General features: G+C 42.5%; 1 protein-coding gene across 1 annotated transcript; it reads left to right on the forward strand.

Moving 5' to 3' along the window:
• The first annotated feature begins 851 nt into the window (after positions 1 to 851).
• LOC132900438 (zinc finger and SCAN domain-containing protein 2) lies at positions 852 to 14,475 on the forward strand. Its single transcript, XM_060942531.1, has 4 exons — positions 852 to 1,333; positions 5,596 to 5,711; positions 5,807 to 5,885; positions 10,578 to 14,475. The coding sequence occupies exons 1-4, from the start codon at positions 1,075 to 1,077 to the stop codon at positions 11,516 to 11,518; spliced, it is 1,395 nt and encodes a 464-aa protein (XP_060798514.1). The 5' UTR covers positions 852 to 1,074; the 3' UTR covers positions 11,519 to 14,475.
• The last annotated feature ends 292 nt before the right edge of the window (positions 14,476 to 14,767 follow it).

A 14,767-nucleotide genomic window follows, 5' to 3' on the forward strand; every position in this document is an offset into this window, starting at 1 on the left:
AAACACCCCTCTCTAAAACAAACACCTCCCCAAAACAAACACCCCTCTCTAAAACAAAACACCTACCCAAAACAAACACCCCTCTCTAAAACAAACAATTACCCAAAACAAAACACCCCTCTCTAAAACAAACACCTACCCAAAACAAAACACACCTCTCTAAAACAAACACCTACCCAAAACAAAAAACACACCTCTCTAAAACAAACACACCTCTAAAATAAACACCTCCCCAAAACACACCTCTCTAAAACAAACACCTCCCCAAAACACCCCTCTCTAAAACAAACACCTCCCCAAAACACCTCTCTCTAAAACAAACACCTACCCAAAACAAACACCCCTCTCTAGAACAAACACCTACCCAAAACAAACACCCCTCTCTAGAACAAACAATTACCCAAAACAAAACATCTCTCTAAAACAAACACCTACCCAAAACAAAACACACCTCTCTAAAACAAACACCTAAAATAAACACTTCCCCAAAACAAAACACACCTCTCTAAAACAAACACACCTCTCTAAAACAAAGACCTCCCCAAAACAAACACCCCTCTCTAAAACAACACACCTCCCTAAAACAAACACACCTCTAAAATAAACACCTCCCCAAAATAAAACAAACACACCTCACCTCTCCAAAACAAAACAACTGCACAAGACACTTCCCATAAACAAACACCTTTTCAACAAGACACCTCCAAATAAACATCAAAACACCTCAGTAAACCAACACGCATCCTAAAAACAAAACATCTCTCAAGCTCAAAAGAGCCGAGTTGTCTTTAATTTCCGTTTATTTACGACTTTTATTTTGGAAAAAAAAAGACCAAAATGTACCCGGAAGTTAAATCAACTTTAGTTCCTATTGTTGATCCAGTCTGGCGTAACTCCGCAGACGCGTCTCCTTCTTTCCTGAGTTCGGGGGGTTTATGATGAGTTTTAGACCCGAGTGAGGTTCGGTTTGCTGCAGCCTTTATTTGTTTGTTTTTCTGGTGTTTTTTCTCTTTGCGGCTCAGAGCAGGCCGGGTTTACTGTAGAGAGACTGACGGTGCGAGTGTTTCTCTCGCTATGGCCGAGCCGCGTTGTTTTCAAACCCAGCTGAACTCCATCATGGAGATCATGAGCAGAGCGGTCGTGAGACAAATCTGTAAAATCGTAGACAGCGACTTGGCGTCTTTACGACTGGAGCTGGAGCGCGCGCTTCACGATAACGCGGCTCTCGGGGACAAAATGCGCGTGCTCGAGAGCGAAGTGGAAACTCTGCGGAAAGCGAGAGCGCGCGCGCCGCGGAAGAGCTGCCGGTCTGTGTGCATTCAGACTTCAGAAGGTACAAACTGCTCTCCGGTCTCTCTCTCTCTCTCCCCAGTGTTTAACTCCACTTCATCTCATGCACCTGTCACACAGGTCAGCTCAGGTGTCCTAACTTTCTTACCAGGGGGGTCTGCGCATGCGCAATTCACTTTACCCAGCAAAAAAGTCAGTAATAAAGAGGAAAAGACAGCACAGATCACTTATGGGATTGTTCTTTGATGACCTATAAGTTCTCAATAAAGTCTCTAGAATATCAGAACTGTCCAGCTGAAGTGTGAAGGAGCGAGTCTGAGGCGGAGGCTGATTTCTTTCTAGCCCAGACTGTAAACCCCATGCAGCCTGTCAGCAATACAGCTGTCTCATTCTCATCTCATTATCTCTAGCCGCTTTATCCTGTTCTACAGGGTCGCAGGCGAGCTGGAGCCTATCCCAGCTGACTACGGGTGAAAGGCGGGGTACACCCTGGACTAGGGTATTAGGCAGAAAAAGAAATTTACCAGTCAAAAATAATATTTTATATAATCCTGATAAGCGCCGCAGGTGCGAAGACAAGCGCCGCAGGCGCGAAGTCCCTCTAGGGGGGTCTGGGGGCATGCCCCCCCAGAAAATTTTTGAAATGTAGACTTCATTTCCTGCATTCTAGGACATTTTCAGGGTGAAATGGCGTGTAATTTTTGATCAGAAATATTGCATATTTTTACTTTGTATTTTTTTCAGTTTCACTCCTGAATGTATCAGATGTATGTATGGTGTTTGATTTGTTACAAAAGTGAAAAGAAAATAAACAACAATGAATTGTATATAATCTTTTGATCTAGTTACAGTATTTAATAAAAAAAAAACCAACAGTATTCTATTTTACCATACCCCAATGAAACCCCCTTGTTAATCAATGTATCACACATACCTTTTCTGTCTTTTTGTGGAAAAACGAATCAGTTTTTGTCACATTCAATTTGGGGCGTTTGTTGGGATTCATCTTGATCCAGAAGAGTGAGTCAGCAAAAAAAATGCGGTTTTCCCGCCAAGAAAGAGGAAACTACAACGCAGGGTGTTTGGCAATTTTCGACCAATCAGAATTCGCGATTTATTCAGTCCGCATGTTACAAGATTCAGTGCGGGCCAAAATGGCGGAAACGATGAAATATTCTGATTTTTCATTTCAAGTTTTCAGTATTTTTCGTATTAAACTGTGTTTCTTACGATTTGTAAATGATGGCGGAACCACACACGGACTGGCCATCGGGAGTAGCGGGAGTTTTCCCAGTGGGCCGGTGGTTCAGTGTGGGCCAGCGGAGAAAAAAAAAAAAACAGTTGCGCGCTGGCCTTTAATATGATAAGCAATGTTAACAGTTTCTTTAACAAACTGTTAACATTGCTTATCATATTAAAGGCCAGCGCGCAACTGTAATAAGCAATGTTAACAGTTTGTTAAAGAAACTGTTAACATTGCTTATCATATTAAAGGCCAGCGCGCAACTGTTTTTTTTTTTTTTTCTCCGCCGGCCCACGCTGAACCACCAGCCCACCGGGAAAACTCCCGCTACTCCCGATGGCCAGTCCGTGTGTGGGCGGAACATAACTGGATTTATCGGATGACATGTGGGAGTATTCATGTGCGAAAATTTTCGGCATTATCGTCCGTTTCAGTATCCGTCTGTGTGTATACTTGCCCGTTGAAATCGGCAATTGCCCGTCAAATTTATGGGTGGACGGGTCTCTGCCTAATACCTTACCCTGGACAAGTCGCCAGGTCATCACAGGGCTCACACATAGACACAGACAACCATTCACACTCACATTCACACCTACGGTCAATTTAGAGTCACCAGTTAACCTAACCTGCATGTCTTTGGACTGTGGGGGAAACCGGAGCACCCGGAGGAAACCCACGCGGACACGGGGAGAACATGCAAACTCCGCACAGAAAGGCCCTCGCCGGCCACGGGGCTCGAACCCGGACCTTCTTGCTGTGAGGCGACAGCGCTAACCACTACACCACCGTGCCGCCCCAATACAGACTGTTTTCAGGGGAAAGTAGCTAAAGCATGATCAAAAAACATCAGATGACATCACAGGGTGATTTTCTTTCATGTTCATTAAGTCATCGTGACAGAGGTGTCCACAAGTGCCGGCGACCGGTGGATTTCTCCGCCTGCACAGACGGTCTGCACCGGCTGCTCGATCCCATTGCCTTTCAGTGTTCCAAGTCTCCGCTGCCAATAATTTGCTGCAAATCCAATTATTTCACCACAAAATTGCCTTCAGTTCGGGTCTAGCAAGACCAGAAGCGATGCCATGTTTGTTGATCGATTCTCACACTCTGATTGGCTGAGCCGGACCACATGACCATGCTGTAGCAGGGCTTGACATTAACTTTTAAACCCACTTGCCCTGGTGGGTAAGTGGAGGTTAATTTCCACTCCCCCCCCCCCCCCCCCCCCCCCCCCCAATTTTGCAAATACTACACGGCTATGGAAACGGAGATCGGCGCCGCCCTATGCGCCATGTGGCGTTGGAAGGGGCTTGACTTTGACCCCTTTTTTTTTTTTTAGTTAAACCATTGAATAGTTGTGAATTGTAACATAAAATGAAGATCACACATTGAGTTGAAGTTTGGTTATTGATTAAGTTTATTATTAAGTTTGGTTATTGGTTACTTTATACTTGTAACGGGCAGTAACAATTTTATCCAAAGTAGTTTTTCCTGCCTTAGTCGATTTATTTTTATTTCACGTGCATGCAGCTGTTGTAAAGTTCAGTGTGTTTGTGTAGAACTCTCTCTCAGACTGTAGGTTCGTTACTCGATAATGTAGAAATCATAAAATAGAAAGCTATAACAAAGTTTGTATGAAGAAAACAATTGGGTGCCAAGACTTTTGAACAGTACTGTTTTTGAGAATATTTATAGATTGGTGGGGTTTTTTTTTTGTGTGTGTGTGTGTGTGTGTGTGTGTGTTTTTTTTTGTTGTTTTTTATATATCATCGATCTCTAGGTTTAAAAAAAAAAACATGTTGCGTCATGACAGACAGGATAATGTTTGGGATGGCCATGCTCGACCGGCAGGCCTGGCATGAAATATCACTTCAAGTCACTGGATGACTAATCAATCGATCGTGAAAGCTGTGAGTGTTTTATACAGACCTGGCAACCTGTAACTGAATCAGTGCAGCTGGTCTGTCATGATGCAGCGCGGGGTTTTCATTATTATTATTATTATTATTATTATTATTATTATTATTTTAATAAACCTAGAGGTGGATGATAGAACAAAAAAAGACAAATATTTTGCACAGGACTGTGTTCCTCTGATAACAGAAACAAGCATTAGCGTGCCTTTGGTGCACCACGGTGGCCGCAAATTCCAAAAACACCTCCCACTTTTTAAATTTTTTTTTTTTTTTAAAGCCGGCTACTTCAGGTTTTCTGGAGAACCCTGTCATGATCATTTTGTATTTGCATATCAGAACATGTTGCATGAAAAAGGAAGCTTTTCAGAAGACGTATAGTCGTCTCAGAAAGTCAACAGTCGTCTTTGATCTTGACACCACAAACTATTTATGCGTTTGCAAAATTCTATGAGTTCTTTCAATACCGGAGAGAAAAGTTGTCTAAAAATGACCAAATGAAGCAACGAAGTCACCAAGTTGCATATTTGCCAACCCCCAGAGAATGAAAAGCGGTAGATCAGATTGTGCGACACAGTCATGTCCTTCTAGAGGGGTCTGGCGGACCCCATAACGAGAACCAATGGAACGGCGTGATAGCGATACAACTTGGATCCAACATCATTATTGCACCGTTCCATTGGCTCTCAGCTTCACTTAATGACCATTTGACGCTGTAGACTCGTATACCCCTGTGCCAAAAACACCTGAAGTGAGATCAGAAGAGCGAATCCAACAGTCTTCACTGATTATTTTGTAATGCAGTAGTATTTAAACTAAAAGCGGAAGGCAGTATTCACCTGTCAAAATCGGTAGACTACCACGTAAATTGGTCGAGTTGGTAACAATGAAACAGAGTGGAGCATGATCAATACGCTTCATGAAAAACGATGAGCTTTAGTCTCTAACTCTCGGCCTCCAAGGTGACCAATAAGGTTATTATCTTTAATAACATGATACACTCCGCCAAGCATCACACACACTACCATATCAGTGTTACCACTGCACTAAGATCCATCACCCGGATACCATCTGACCCCCTGGCGGTCCCTTTCTGATCACACTCCACACACATCGTAATAATCTCAGTCTCTTTCTCCAAAACATCAGATGCTCCACCATCCATTAACGGCATCTTCGGGAAGGAGTGGTGCTCCAGTCTGTGGGACGGGAGGCCCAGGACAGAAGAGGAGGAAGCCGAGGTGGAGCCGGATGTGTCCGATGAGGTCATTTCCTGTCTTTACTGAATCTGTTGTTTATCACATTTCTCGTTGTACAAAAAAAAAAGTCTTGATGTTAACTGTTTTCTTCTTTGGCATAGCCTGAAAACGATGACGACAGGAACGTGCGTGCTATCAAAGAGGAGGTTTCTGAACAAGAAATCTGCATCATCAATCCAAGTAAGATGGAAATTAAACATCGTTTGCAGCTTTTCAGTCAGTGTTTGAATTTTGCAGGATAATTACACAAGCATAAGGTTGCCTGAAATCTTAAAAAAAAAAAAAGCTGTGTAATAATTAATTAATAAATGATTCTTTTATTAATGTCAGTTTTGTGTGATGGTGTATTGGGGCAAAAAAAAAAAAGACCTGTGGTGGCGGGGGGGAGGGAGGAATATTATTCTGAAGGTAAAAAAAATTCCGAGATTAAACTCAGAACTTCCAAGATTAAAAAATCAGAAATTTCAAGATTGTCATCACAAATTTATGAGGAAAAACCCTCGCATGCTTCCTGGCTGCGGTACATTCTGGGAAATGTAGGTGAAAATCTCTTAGCACTTTTATTCTTTTATATTGCGCAATCGAGGAGGAAAGACTGCGTTTCCTGTAACTCTCGGCTCAGCTGTGGTGTCTGTGGTGCGATGACTTTGATCCAACCTTGCAAACTGAAGCGATCTGGTTCCTTGACAAAAAACAAACAAAAAAAACTTTTTTTTCCCCTCTTGTAAGTTTCTGACTTTAAAGTGCATATCACGGGTAAATTCAGGAGCAAGATCAATGTAATTCTCCTATTTTAGATTAAACTTTGGTCAAATATCTGTCACATTTTGCGCAATTTTTTTTTACCTTGCGCAATACCATAAAAATTCAGTTGAAATCAAGCCATTTGAGTTGAATTGGTCCGCCTCTAAAAAAAACTTGGCATTTGGATTTCCCGGGAAACACTGATTTTCATGACGTTGCGTGCGGGACGCCTCCCTCTGAATCCTACGCCAGCGCTGGTTTGTTTATGAGAAAACGACCTGGTGGTTTTCTGCAAATTTCTTCGACGTTATCGCGTAATTATTAAAATGGTTAACAGATGTATCGTAGGAGGGTGTAGCAACACCAATCTTGATGGGATTAGTACTCATCGTTTCCCAAAAGACCGGACAATGAGAGAGAAATGGGAGCGCTTGGTTTACACAGGCTGTGCACTGAAACCGTGCAAAGCTCGCGCAGCCTGCTGGCGCTTCCGTAGGTAACGTCACAAATCTGGCTCCAGACTCCCTTGGGATTTTTCCAGACGCGTTTTGTTATTTTATTTTTTTCTGCTGTAGACAGATGGCCTTGTGCAAAATTACCCTTCTGGATGAGTGTGTAAAGGGACATGCTTTCATATTAAAAAAACAAAAAACAAAATTGGTCCAGAATATGCACTTTAAGCTCCAAGGTTTTGTTTTTCTCTGAATATTACCCCCTCCGTCAGCTTTTTTTTTTAATAAATATACCTCCAGTGGCCCTAATATGCTATTGTTGTTTTGTTCTTGAGAGCTTAGTATAAAAATAATTTTCAATAAACTAGAAGACTCTCATAAGGTTTCTAGATTTAATTTGTCATCTGTATAATCTGTTCTATATTCATGTACACTACCGTTCAAAAGTTTGGGGTCACCCAGCCAATTTTGTGTTTTCCATGAAAAGTCACACTTTTATTTACCACCGTAAGTTGTAAAATGAATAGAAAATATAGTCGAGACATTTTTCTGGCCATTTTGAGCATTTAATCGACCCCACAAATGTGATGCTCCAGAAACTCAATCTGCTCAAAGGAAGGTCAGTTTTATAGCTTCTCTAAAGAGCTCAACTGTTTTCAGCTGTGCTAACATGATTGTACAAGGGTTTTCTAATCATCCATTAGCCTTCTGAGGCAATGAGCAAACACATTGTACCATTAGAACACTGGAGTGAGAGTTGCTGGAAATGGGCCTCTATACACCTATGGAGATATTGCACCAAAAACCAGACATTTGCAGCTAGAATAGTCATTTAGCACATTAGCAATGTATAGAGTGGATTTCTGATTAGTTTAAAGTGATCTTCATTGAAAAGAACAGTGCTTTTCTTTCAAAAATAAGGACATTTCAAAGGGACCCCAAACTTTTGAACGGTAGTGTATGTCTAAATGAAAACAAAAGAATGCTGTTTTGTTGAAGGAGACTTTCACACCTACTTTGGTCCTCATCCATGTGAACCACAGGTCAGCGTTCTACTGACAGGAACGCAGGATTACACCAAAACGACTTTGTGAAATGGACTGACTGAGAGCGTGTTTACCCTCTGTCTCACCCAAGCCGCTTTTCGACCAACAGGGAGCGGGTTCCTGAACCAGTTCCATTCAGGATTCTTTGAACCTTGGTACCTGCTAGCAAACCTGACCACGTTTTCACCTATTTTGAGTGGAACCATTGTAATCAGGGATGTGTCATGAGTGGAGGGTGTTACACAATCACTCCCAAGCATAACTACATCATCACTTGTTTACCGCGATGGGGGATCGCCGGGCTCGGCAGTTGAGCGATATAGCGGATGTTAGATTAATTTTACGTGAGAGCGATGTGAGAGGAGCGATTTTTGCCGTGCTCTGTCATGGAAGACAATGAAATTGGTGATTTAAAGAGGTGGAGAACAAGTCGAGGGTTTACAGCAGGAAAATCGGAATCCAAATCAAGCTTGGTCAGAAGGTTTTTTTAATATAAACACGCCCCTGGATCACGAAGCAATCTTAGACTCAAGTCTAAATTTGTTTCTTTTAATCTTCAGTTATTCCTTACCATTTTCTAAGAAGCTTTGTTCTAATGAAATCTTTGCCTTGTACTTAATCTTGATCCAGCACAATGAAAGGTACAGATGCAGTTTGGGAAACTATTATGAAAAATTAGCTGTCGACTTAAGTCTGAGATTGCTTCGTGATCCCGGGCCCAGATGAACAGCATCAAAACATTTATAAATGAGTGATTTAGTTAAATAAAACTTGATATCAGGAAACATTATTTAAAAAAAAATCTTTGGAAACCCGTTGATCTGCCGTGTCACATTCAGTATAAATGCATTTTCTTCAATAAATGCCTCTAGTGAGGTACACTGAACATTATCCAGACCCGAAAGAGAACCCTTGGTGGTTTGGGAGTTTTATCGGTCCGACAGGCTCGTTCGGCTGCCGAGTGCTTCGGTACGTTGAGAGGCAGAGGCCGAAGAACGCTTCTGTGTTTTACAGGCTTTGGAATATCGCTAGTTTCAGACGATGAACAGTGCCGATTCTTATAATCTTCTATAACCAAAGGTCATTCCGCAGACCATGGAAATATTCCTGGGTCACAGTTTAAGTCAGTCTTTTTCCCATCAGAGAAATGTAAGCTACAAACACTCGTCCATTTCAATTCAGTTCAAAGGTTTTTGTAGCGGATTAAACACATCCATTTCTTTCTTCTCTTCTTCTCGACTGGCAGCTGATAAAAGCTCAAATTAGGTTTTCTTTGTGTTGTGGAGACACAGTAAGGCACACAGCAATTCACTTTAGGCCTGGTTAAAGGAAAACTGAAGGCAAACTTTTTTTTTTATCATCAAAATTCTATTTATCTCATTTTATTAAATATCAGAATGCATTTTTGATCGCTATTTTGTCGCTGCTATAGCAAGTTATGAGTGTTTGAAATATGCTCTGTAATATATCAGTCCATATGTCAAAGCAACGGCCGTAAACGAGATTCGTTGAGACCTGTGCGAGACATCGTAGGACGGAAGTAAAACGTACAGCGGAAATCAAAGCGACCGACATCTGCCAATGTTGTCAAAAGACGCGCGCGCCCTCTTTCGAATGCTGATGGAATCAAGCCAGAAGTTTTGTTTGTTTTGATAGCAATCAGGAAAGTTTGAAAAAAGTCGGCAGTAATCGTCATTTAAACTCGTTTTTGTGCAATATTTCGTTTGGAAAACAGTTTTCAAAATGGCGGCACTGACACCTGGCTGACACTTCACGGTTCGAAGTCTCGCACAAGTCTCGTGAAGATCGCGCGGATAAGCGAGGCCTGCCGTGGACCAAACGAACTCATTTCAACACGGCTAAAAACCGAATAGGCCGATAAGTATAATATTTAATTGCAATTAGTTGCCAATACAAGTCACGATATAAGGTTACTAAAACTGAAAACATAATTGAATAACACGTTAATTAAGAAATAAAGCAAGTTTAAAAATGGCTTCAGTTCTTCTTTAAAACCGCTTTGACAGAACAATGCAGTGTTTAACAAAGGTGAAAGTAAACAGTACGGCGGAGCTGACCCCGGGTATTGCCCATAATGCATTGCGGTAAACAAGCGATGATGTAGTTATGGATTAGGGTTATTCACACCGGAAGTAAAGATGGTGAGCGCATTGATTGACCTCAGAGCTTTTGTTCTGTTATTGCAGATATTTTGTTCGGAAGATGTCCGTTTTCCATTGCATTCCCCATCACTGCACTCTGCTTCCTCTGCAAATGATGGAGAAGGGGTACCAGAGAGCAGTCTTATCTCCTGGCAACAGATTGGTCATGGCTAACGCTTTTCTGTTGTGCCATTTAACTTAAACATTTACATTTAAAAAAATTTTGGCACCTTTTAGTTAACATTCGTAGAATTTTTGTATTTTCTGTAATAAAAATGCTTTTGCATGAGTTGCAGGGGTTAAAGCAGCCAAAAGCAACTCCAGAGAAATGTATATCCACTCAATTACTGACCAATCGTATTACACTGATTGGTGAACTTCAGGAAAAAAAAAAATTCACGCCAAGATGAACTGAAGTTGAAGTAGGGCATTAATGTTTTATATTAATCTGTTTTACCCCCAATACAGCATCAGCGACCCGAAGAAAGACATCATCAGATCGTTGTGACATATCAGAAGAAATGGCCAATGATGACGACATACGCTTCATCTCCTCAGGGTTTCCGGAGACCTCCGACGCCGACACCATGGCGCCGGATTCCCCAAGCGCCGCTGCCACGAAGCTCATATCTATGGACGGCACTGTTCAGCATGTCATAGTGTCAGGCGACGATGACGACAACGACAATGACGAAGATCATCAGTTGGAGTTTGAGCAGCACTGCATGCCCATTGAGTTTATGGAGGGTGACCGAGGAGAAGCCGCAGCATTTGAGAGACAGGACAAGGTGGAGCAGGAGGTAGTGCAGGACATTTTAACCGACTCGGAGTACATGTCCGGCTCAGGTGGAAGCAGTGGTCACGTTTTTAATTACTTCGACAGATTCAATATACATCACCGACCCGGCCCAGGCAACAACTCGGGCAAGACGGACTTCGCCTGTCCTGAGTGTGGTAAGACGTTCCTGAGAAGGAACGGCCTCACGTTGCACATGAAAAGTCACCAGAAGCAGAACGCGCACGCGTGCTGCACCTGCAAGGTCGTCTTCCCGCAAAAGAACCTCCTCCGAACACACAAGTGTGTGCCTCTGGAAAAACCGCCGGCCAAAACGGCGGACATGAGGTTCCGCTGCGAGCTGTGCGGCAAATATTTTCACTCCCGAGCCAACCTGAAGGTCCACTACGTCGTGCACACGGGGGAACGGCCTCACACGTGCAGCTTCTGCGGAAGAGGGTTCTCGCAGAAAGGAAACCTGACCACTCACGAGCGCATCCACAAGGGGGAGCGGCCGTACGTGTGCACCATCTGCGGAAAAAGCTTCACTCAGAAAGGCAACCTGACTCACCACCTGGCTATTCATAGCAAGCTAAACGGCAGAATGAGGAACTCTGTTGAAAAATGGCAGTGACTTATTATTATTATTATTATTATTATTTGCATTAAGTCTAACACAAACTGTCCTGCTTTCATCTCTGGAATGGAAGTTTAGTCAAATTTTATTTCCTTTTCTCTTTGTCAGTTTTATCGAGTCTCGTGTTTTTATGCTACGTTTTTAACGCCAAAATGTTACAAGAAACTAAAGTGAGAATTTTGTAGAACTAATGCCTGAGCCACACTAGAAGACAATGCGGCTGATTCTTGCAGCTGGTTCGTCTTGATTTTAGGCTGGTCGTAAACAATTGTGGGCGTGGACCGTGTGTTTAAACACAATGTACAGAAAAACACACTTCCTGCACAGGTGATGCTCATCTGGCGTTCACAAACAGTGTGATGTCACTCCAGAGCATCATGTGGAGGCTTCTCTTATTGTAAACAAGCCTGGGATTAATCCTTAATCATCGCATACCCCTTTTCCACCAAATCAGTTCCAGGGCTGGTTCGGGGCTGGTGCTGGTTCACAACTCGTTCAACTTGCGAGCCAGCTGAGAACCAGTTTGCTTTTCCATAGCTCGCGGTGCTAAGGGAAGCCACGTCATTACGTCGCTGTATACGTCAGTTACGTCGCTATGTTTGCATAAACCTTGGCACGAATATCGAAGCAAAAACAACACGGAAGAAGCAGCAGCAACAACAACAATAATAATAATAATGGATGACTTCGCATTTGTACAGCTGCTGCTTCTCGTCGCTTAAAAATGGCGACCTTTCACGGTCTTGTTATTGTTGTTGGTCTTAACAACTCGGCCCCCCGCTGACGTAAGCGGTTCTTTCCTCTGGCCCAGCAGAAAGTTGGTGCTAGCCTGGAACCGTTTTTTCTGGCCCCAGAGCCAGTTCTTTGTCAGTGGAAACAGAAAACCCGGTTCCAAACTAAGCACTGGCCCCGAACCAGCCCTGGAACTGCTTTGGTGGAAAAGGGGCGACAGATGAAGCACTTCTTAACGAGGGCCGATACAAAGCTCGTTGACTTGCGAAGGTGGTTTTGTGTTCACGCAATCTTCCAAGATGATGTACCGGTAATCTCTGCCTCGCAGTAACAAACCAGTCACCTTGTTGGTTACCAGAAATATGAGCATGATCAGTCTTAACGCAAGATGTTTGCTTTGTTAAAACATAAGTCATTTCCATAGATCTCGTACAGTATGACTTCCTCACACATTTGAACTTTGACCTCAAGTCCATCTTTGAAGCATTATCATGTCAGTCTAGTTTATGAGCTTCTCTCCATTTAAGTACCATATAACTGAAAAGATCTGCCTGGGAGTGGCACCAAGATGGCCGTGGCACCAAGATGGCCGCTGAGTAGCTCTTAACTCCTCTAATCTCCACGGCTCAGTCTGGTTTAAAATCATAAATGTTCTTGGGTTTCACGTGACGTCACATCCGCCTCATTAGTTATTCAGAACTTTAGCTGGTGGGCTACCGAAGCTCAGTTGACAAAGCGTTTGTACGGAGAAGGTGCATTGCTCACTCGCATGAAAAACACCTTACGCTTGCGTTGTTTTAGGTCGCTCGAATCGATCAAACCGTGAAACTGATAAAAGTTTCTTCAGGGTTCCCCGTGAACTAATAAAAAAGGGTGAACGAACACAGGATTTCACAAAAAGACGTCGAGAAAGGTGGCTTTCGAACCTCTCTGTGAACTCGAAGGGAGTCGAGTCGAAGCATGCTCGAGTTTCACTTGGTGAAGGGTTTGTATTTCCCTCTCAGCTCTGTCCTTAGGGTTTTCCAAGTACAATTTTCTTGCTATGCGTCGTTATTTTACGGTACTTTTTTTTAGCCACGAAGCGCTAAAGTCCCCAGCTGTTTCTTTGTTCACTCCTCACAAAGTCCGTATGCATGAAGGTCGCGACAAAATTCTTCCCCAGCCGTACAGTTACAATGTGCTGTGATCACTACTTCTTCTCCGTCTTGTTTAACGAAGATCCAGGTCTTTAAAGGGGTTTCTGATGATCTTTGTGAATGATTTAGCTGAGAGATACAGTAAGAGCCAACACAAGTGAGAATCAAGCCAACTGTTTGTTTACACTTCAACTTGCAGCGCTTCGTTGTAAAGACGTGAACGAAAATCTTTAAAAAAATACTTACACGGGCAAAAACGATACAGGATTCATTCGGCAGCGACGTGATAGCGAGGTCCTTTACCCAGCCACGTACAAAAAAAAGGCGTAAGCCTCCATACTCTTCCATCTGTTTTGCGGTGTAGAAGGACGTCTGCAACACCAGATAGTTTGAGATGTCGGGGAACTCGACTGAAGGGTAGTTTTCGAGATCGTATGACAAATCCTTCTTTCCCAGACTGTCGGGGTCGATTCCATTGCACATAGCAATCTTCTGGATATATCTAAAGCCAGCAGCGGCTTCTAGATTACGAGCGTACTCTGATAAGTTATCGCTAATTGTTTGCACTACGGCAGCCGTTGTGGTTTGCCAGACCACCAGTTGTTTTACCGGAAGTGAATTCGCTAAGAAAAGTCACGTGACTGAAACCCAAGAATTGAATATATTCCATGGTGTAGGAGTTCCACACCAACGGAGCTAATATCTCGTCATCTGAAATCATGAGGTCCGATGTTCTGACAGTCAGGATCTTTCGTGATTCAGGAGCATAACCTGAAAGCGTGTGGTGGTTTATTCTGGTAGAACGTTCCAGAACAAAAACTAAAACATTATACTGTATGTCCTTTATATGCACGTATCTGGCATCTCTCACACTTTTTAACATCAGTTAGGATGGTATAAATGTTGTAGTGTGGCCCAGGCATAAAGCTTTAACCTCAGCATCTCGTTTCTAGTTCATATGTCAGTACTTAATCTCAAACTACACTTGTTTAAAAAAAAAAAAGAAAAGAAAAAAAACCTTTGAATTTGCATTAGTAGTATGGATTTTCTGTACCAACTTTAAATATATGATGTATTTTAGAAAAATCTGGTGTGTGTGGTGTTTTTGTTTTTTGTTTTCTTCCTCAACGTGGTGATATGAAGCACCTTCTACCTTCAAGAATTTGTAAATGTATATGTACATAATTATTGCCCCCCGTAAAGATAAGTAAAAAGGGTTAGAAAAAATCAACCTTTTGGCGAAGTCGCTTCATCACACACTGGGGGGGAAAAAAAAAAAAGAAAAATCCAACCTTTTAATTGAAATTCATTCTTCCATTTATAAGAAATAATTATTTTCAACAAAAACACATGTTCCACTATTATTGGCACCCCTGCA

The sequence above is a fragment of the Neoarius graeffei genome, chromosome 16, assembly GCF_027579695.1.
Source record: "Neoarius graeffei isolate fNeoGra1 chromosome 16, fNeoGra1.pri, whole genome shotgun sequence".
Lineage (NCBI taxonomy): Eukaryota > Metazoa > Chordata > Actinopteri > Siluriformes > Ariidae > Neoarius > Neoarius graeffei.

Excerpts from the sequence above, each read along its gene's own strand:
- LOC132900438 (XM_060942531.1), top strand. The coding sequence starts at position 1,075 with ATGGCCGAGCCGCGTTGTTTTCAAACCCAGCTGAACTCCATCATGGAG. Across the intron at positions 1,334-5,595 it reads GTGCATTCAGACTTCAGAAG|ATGCTCCACCATCCATTAAC; the intron begins GTACAAACTGCT and ends CCAAAACATCAG. Across the intron at positions 5,886-10,577 it reads AATCTGCATCATCAATCCAA|CATCAGCGACCCGAAGAAAG; the intron begins GTAAGATGGAAA and ends CCCCCAATACAG.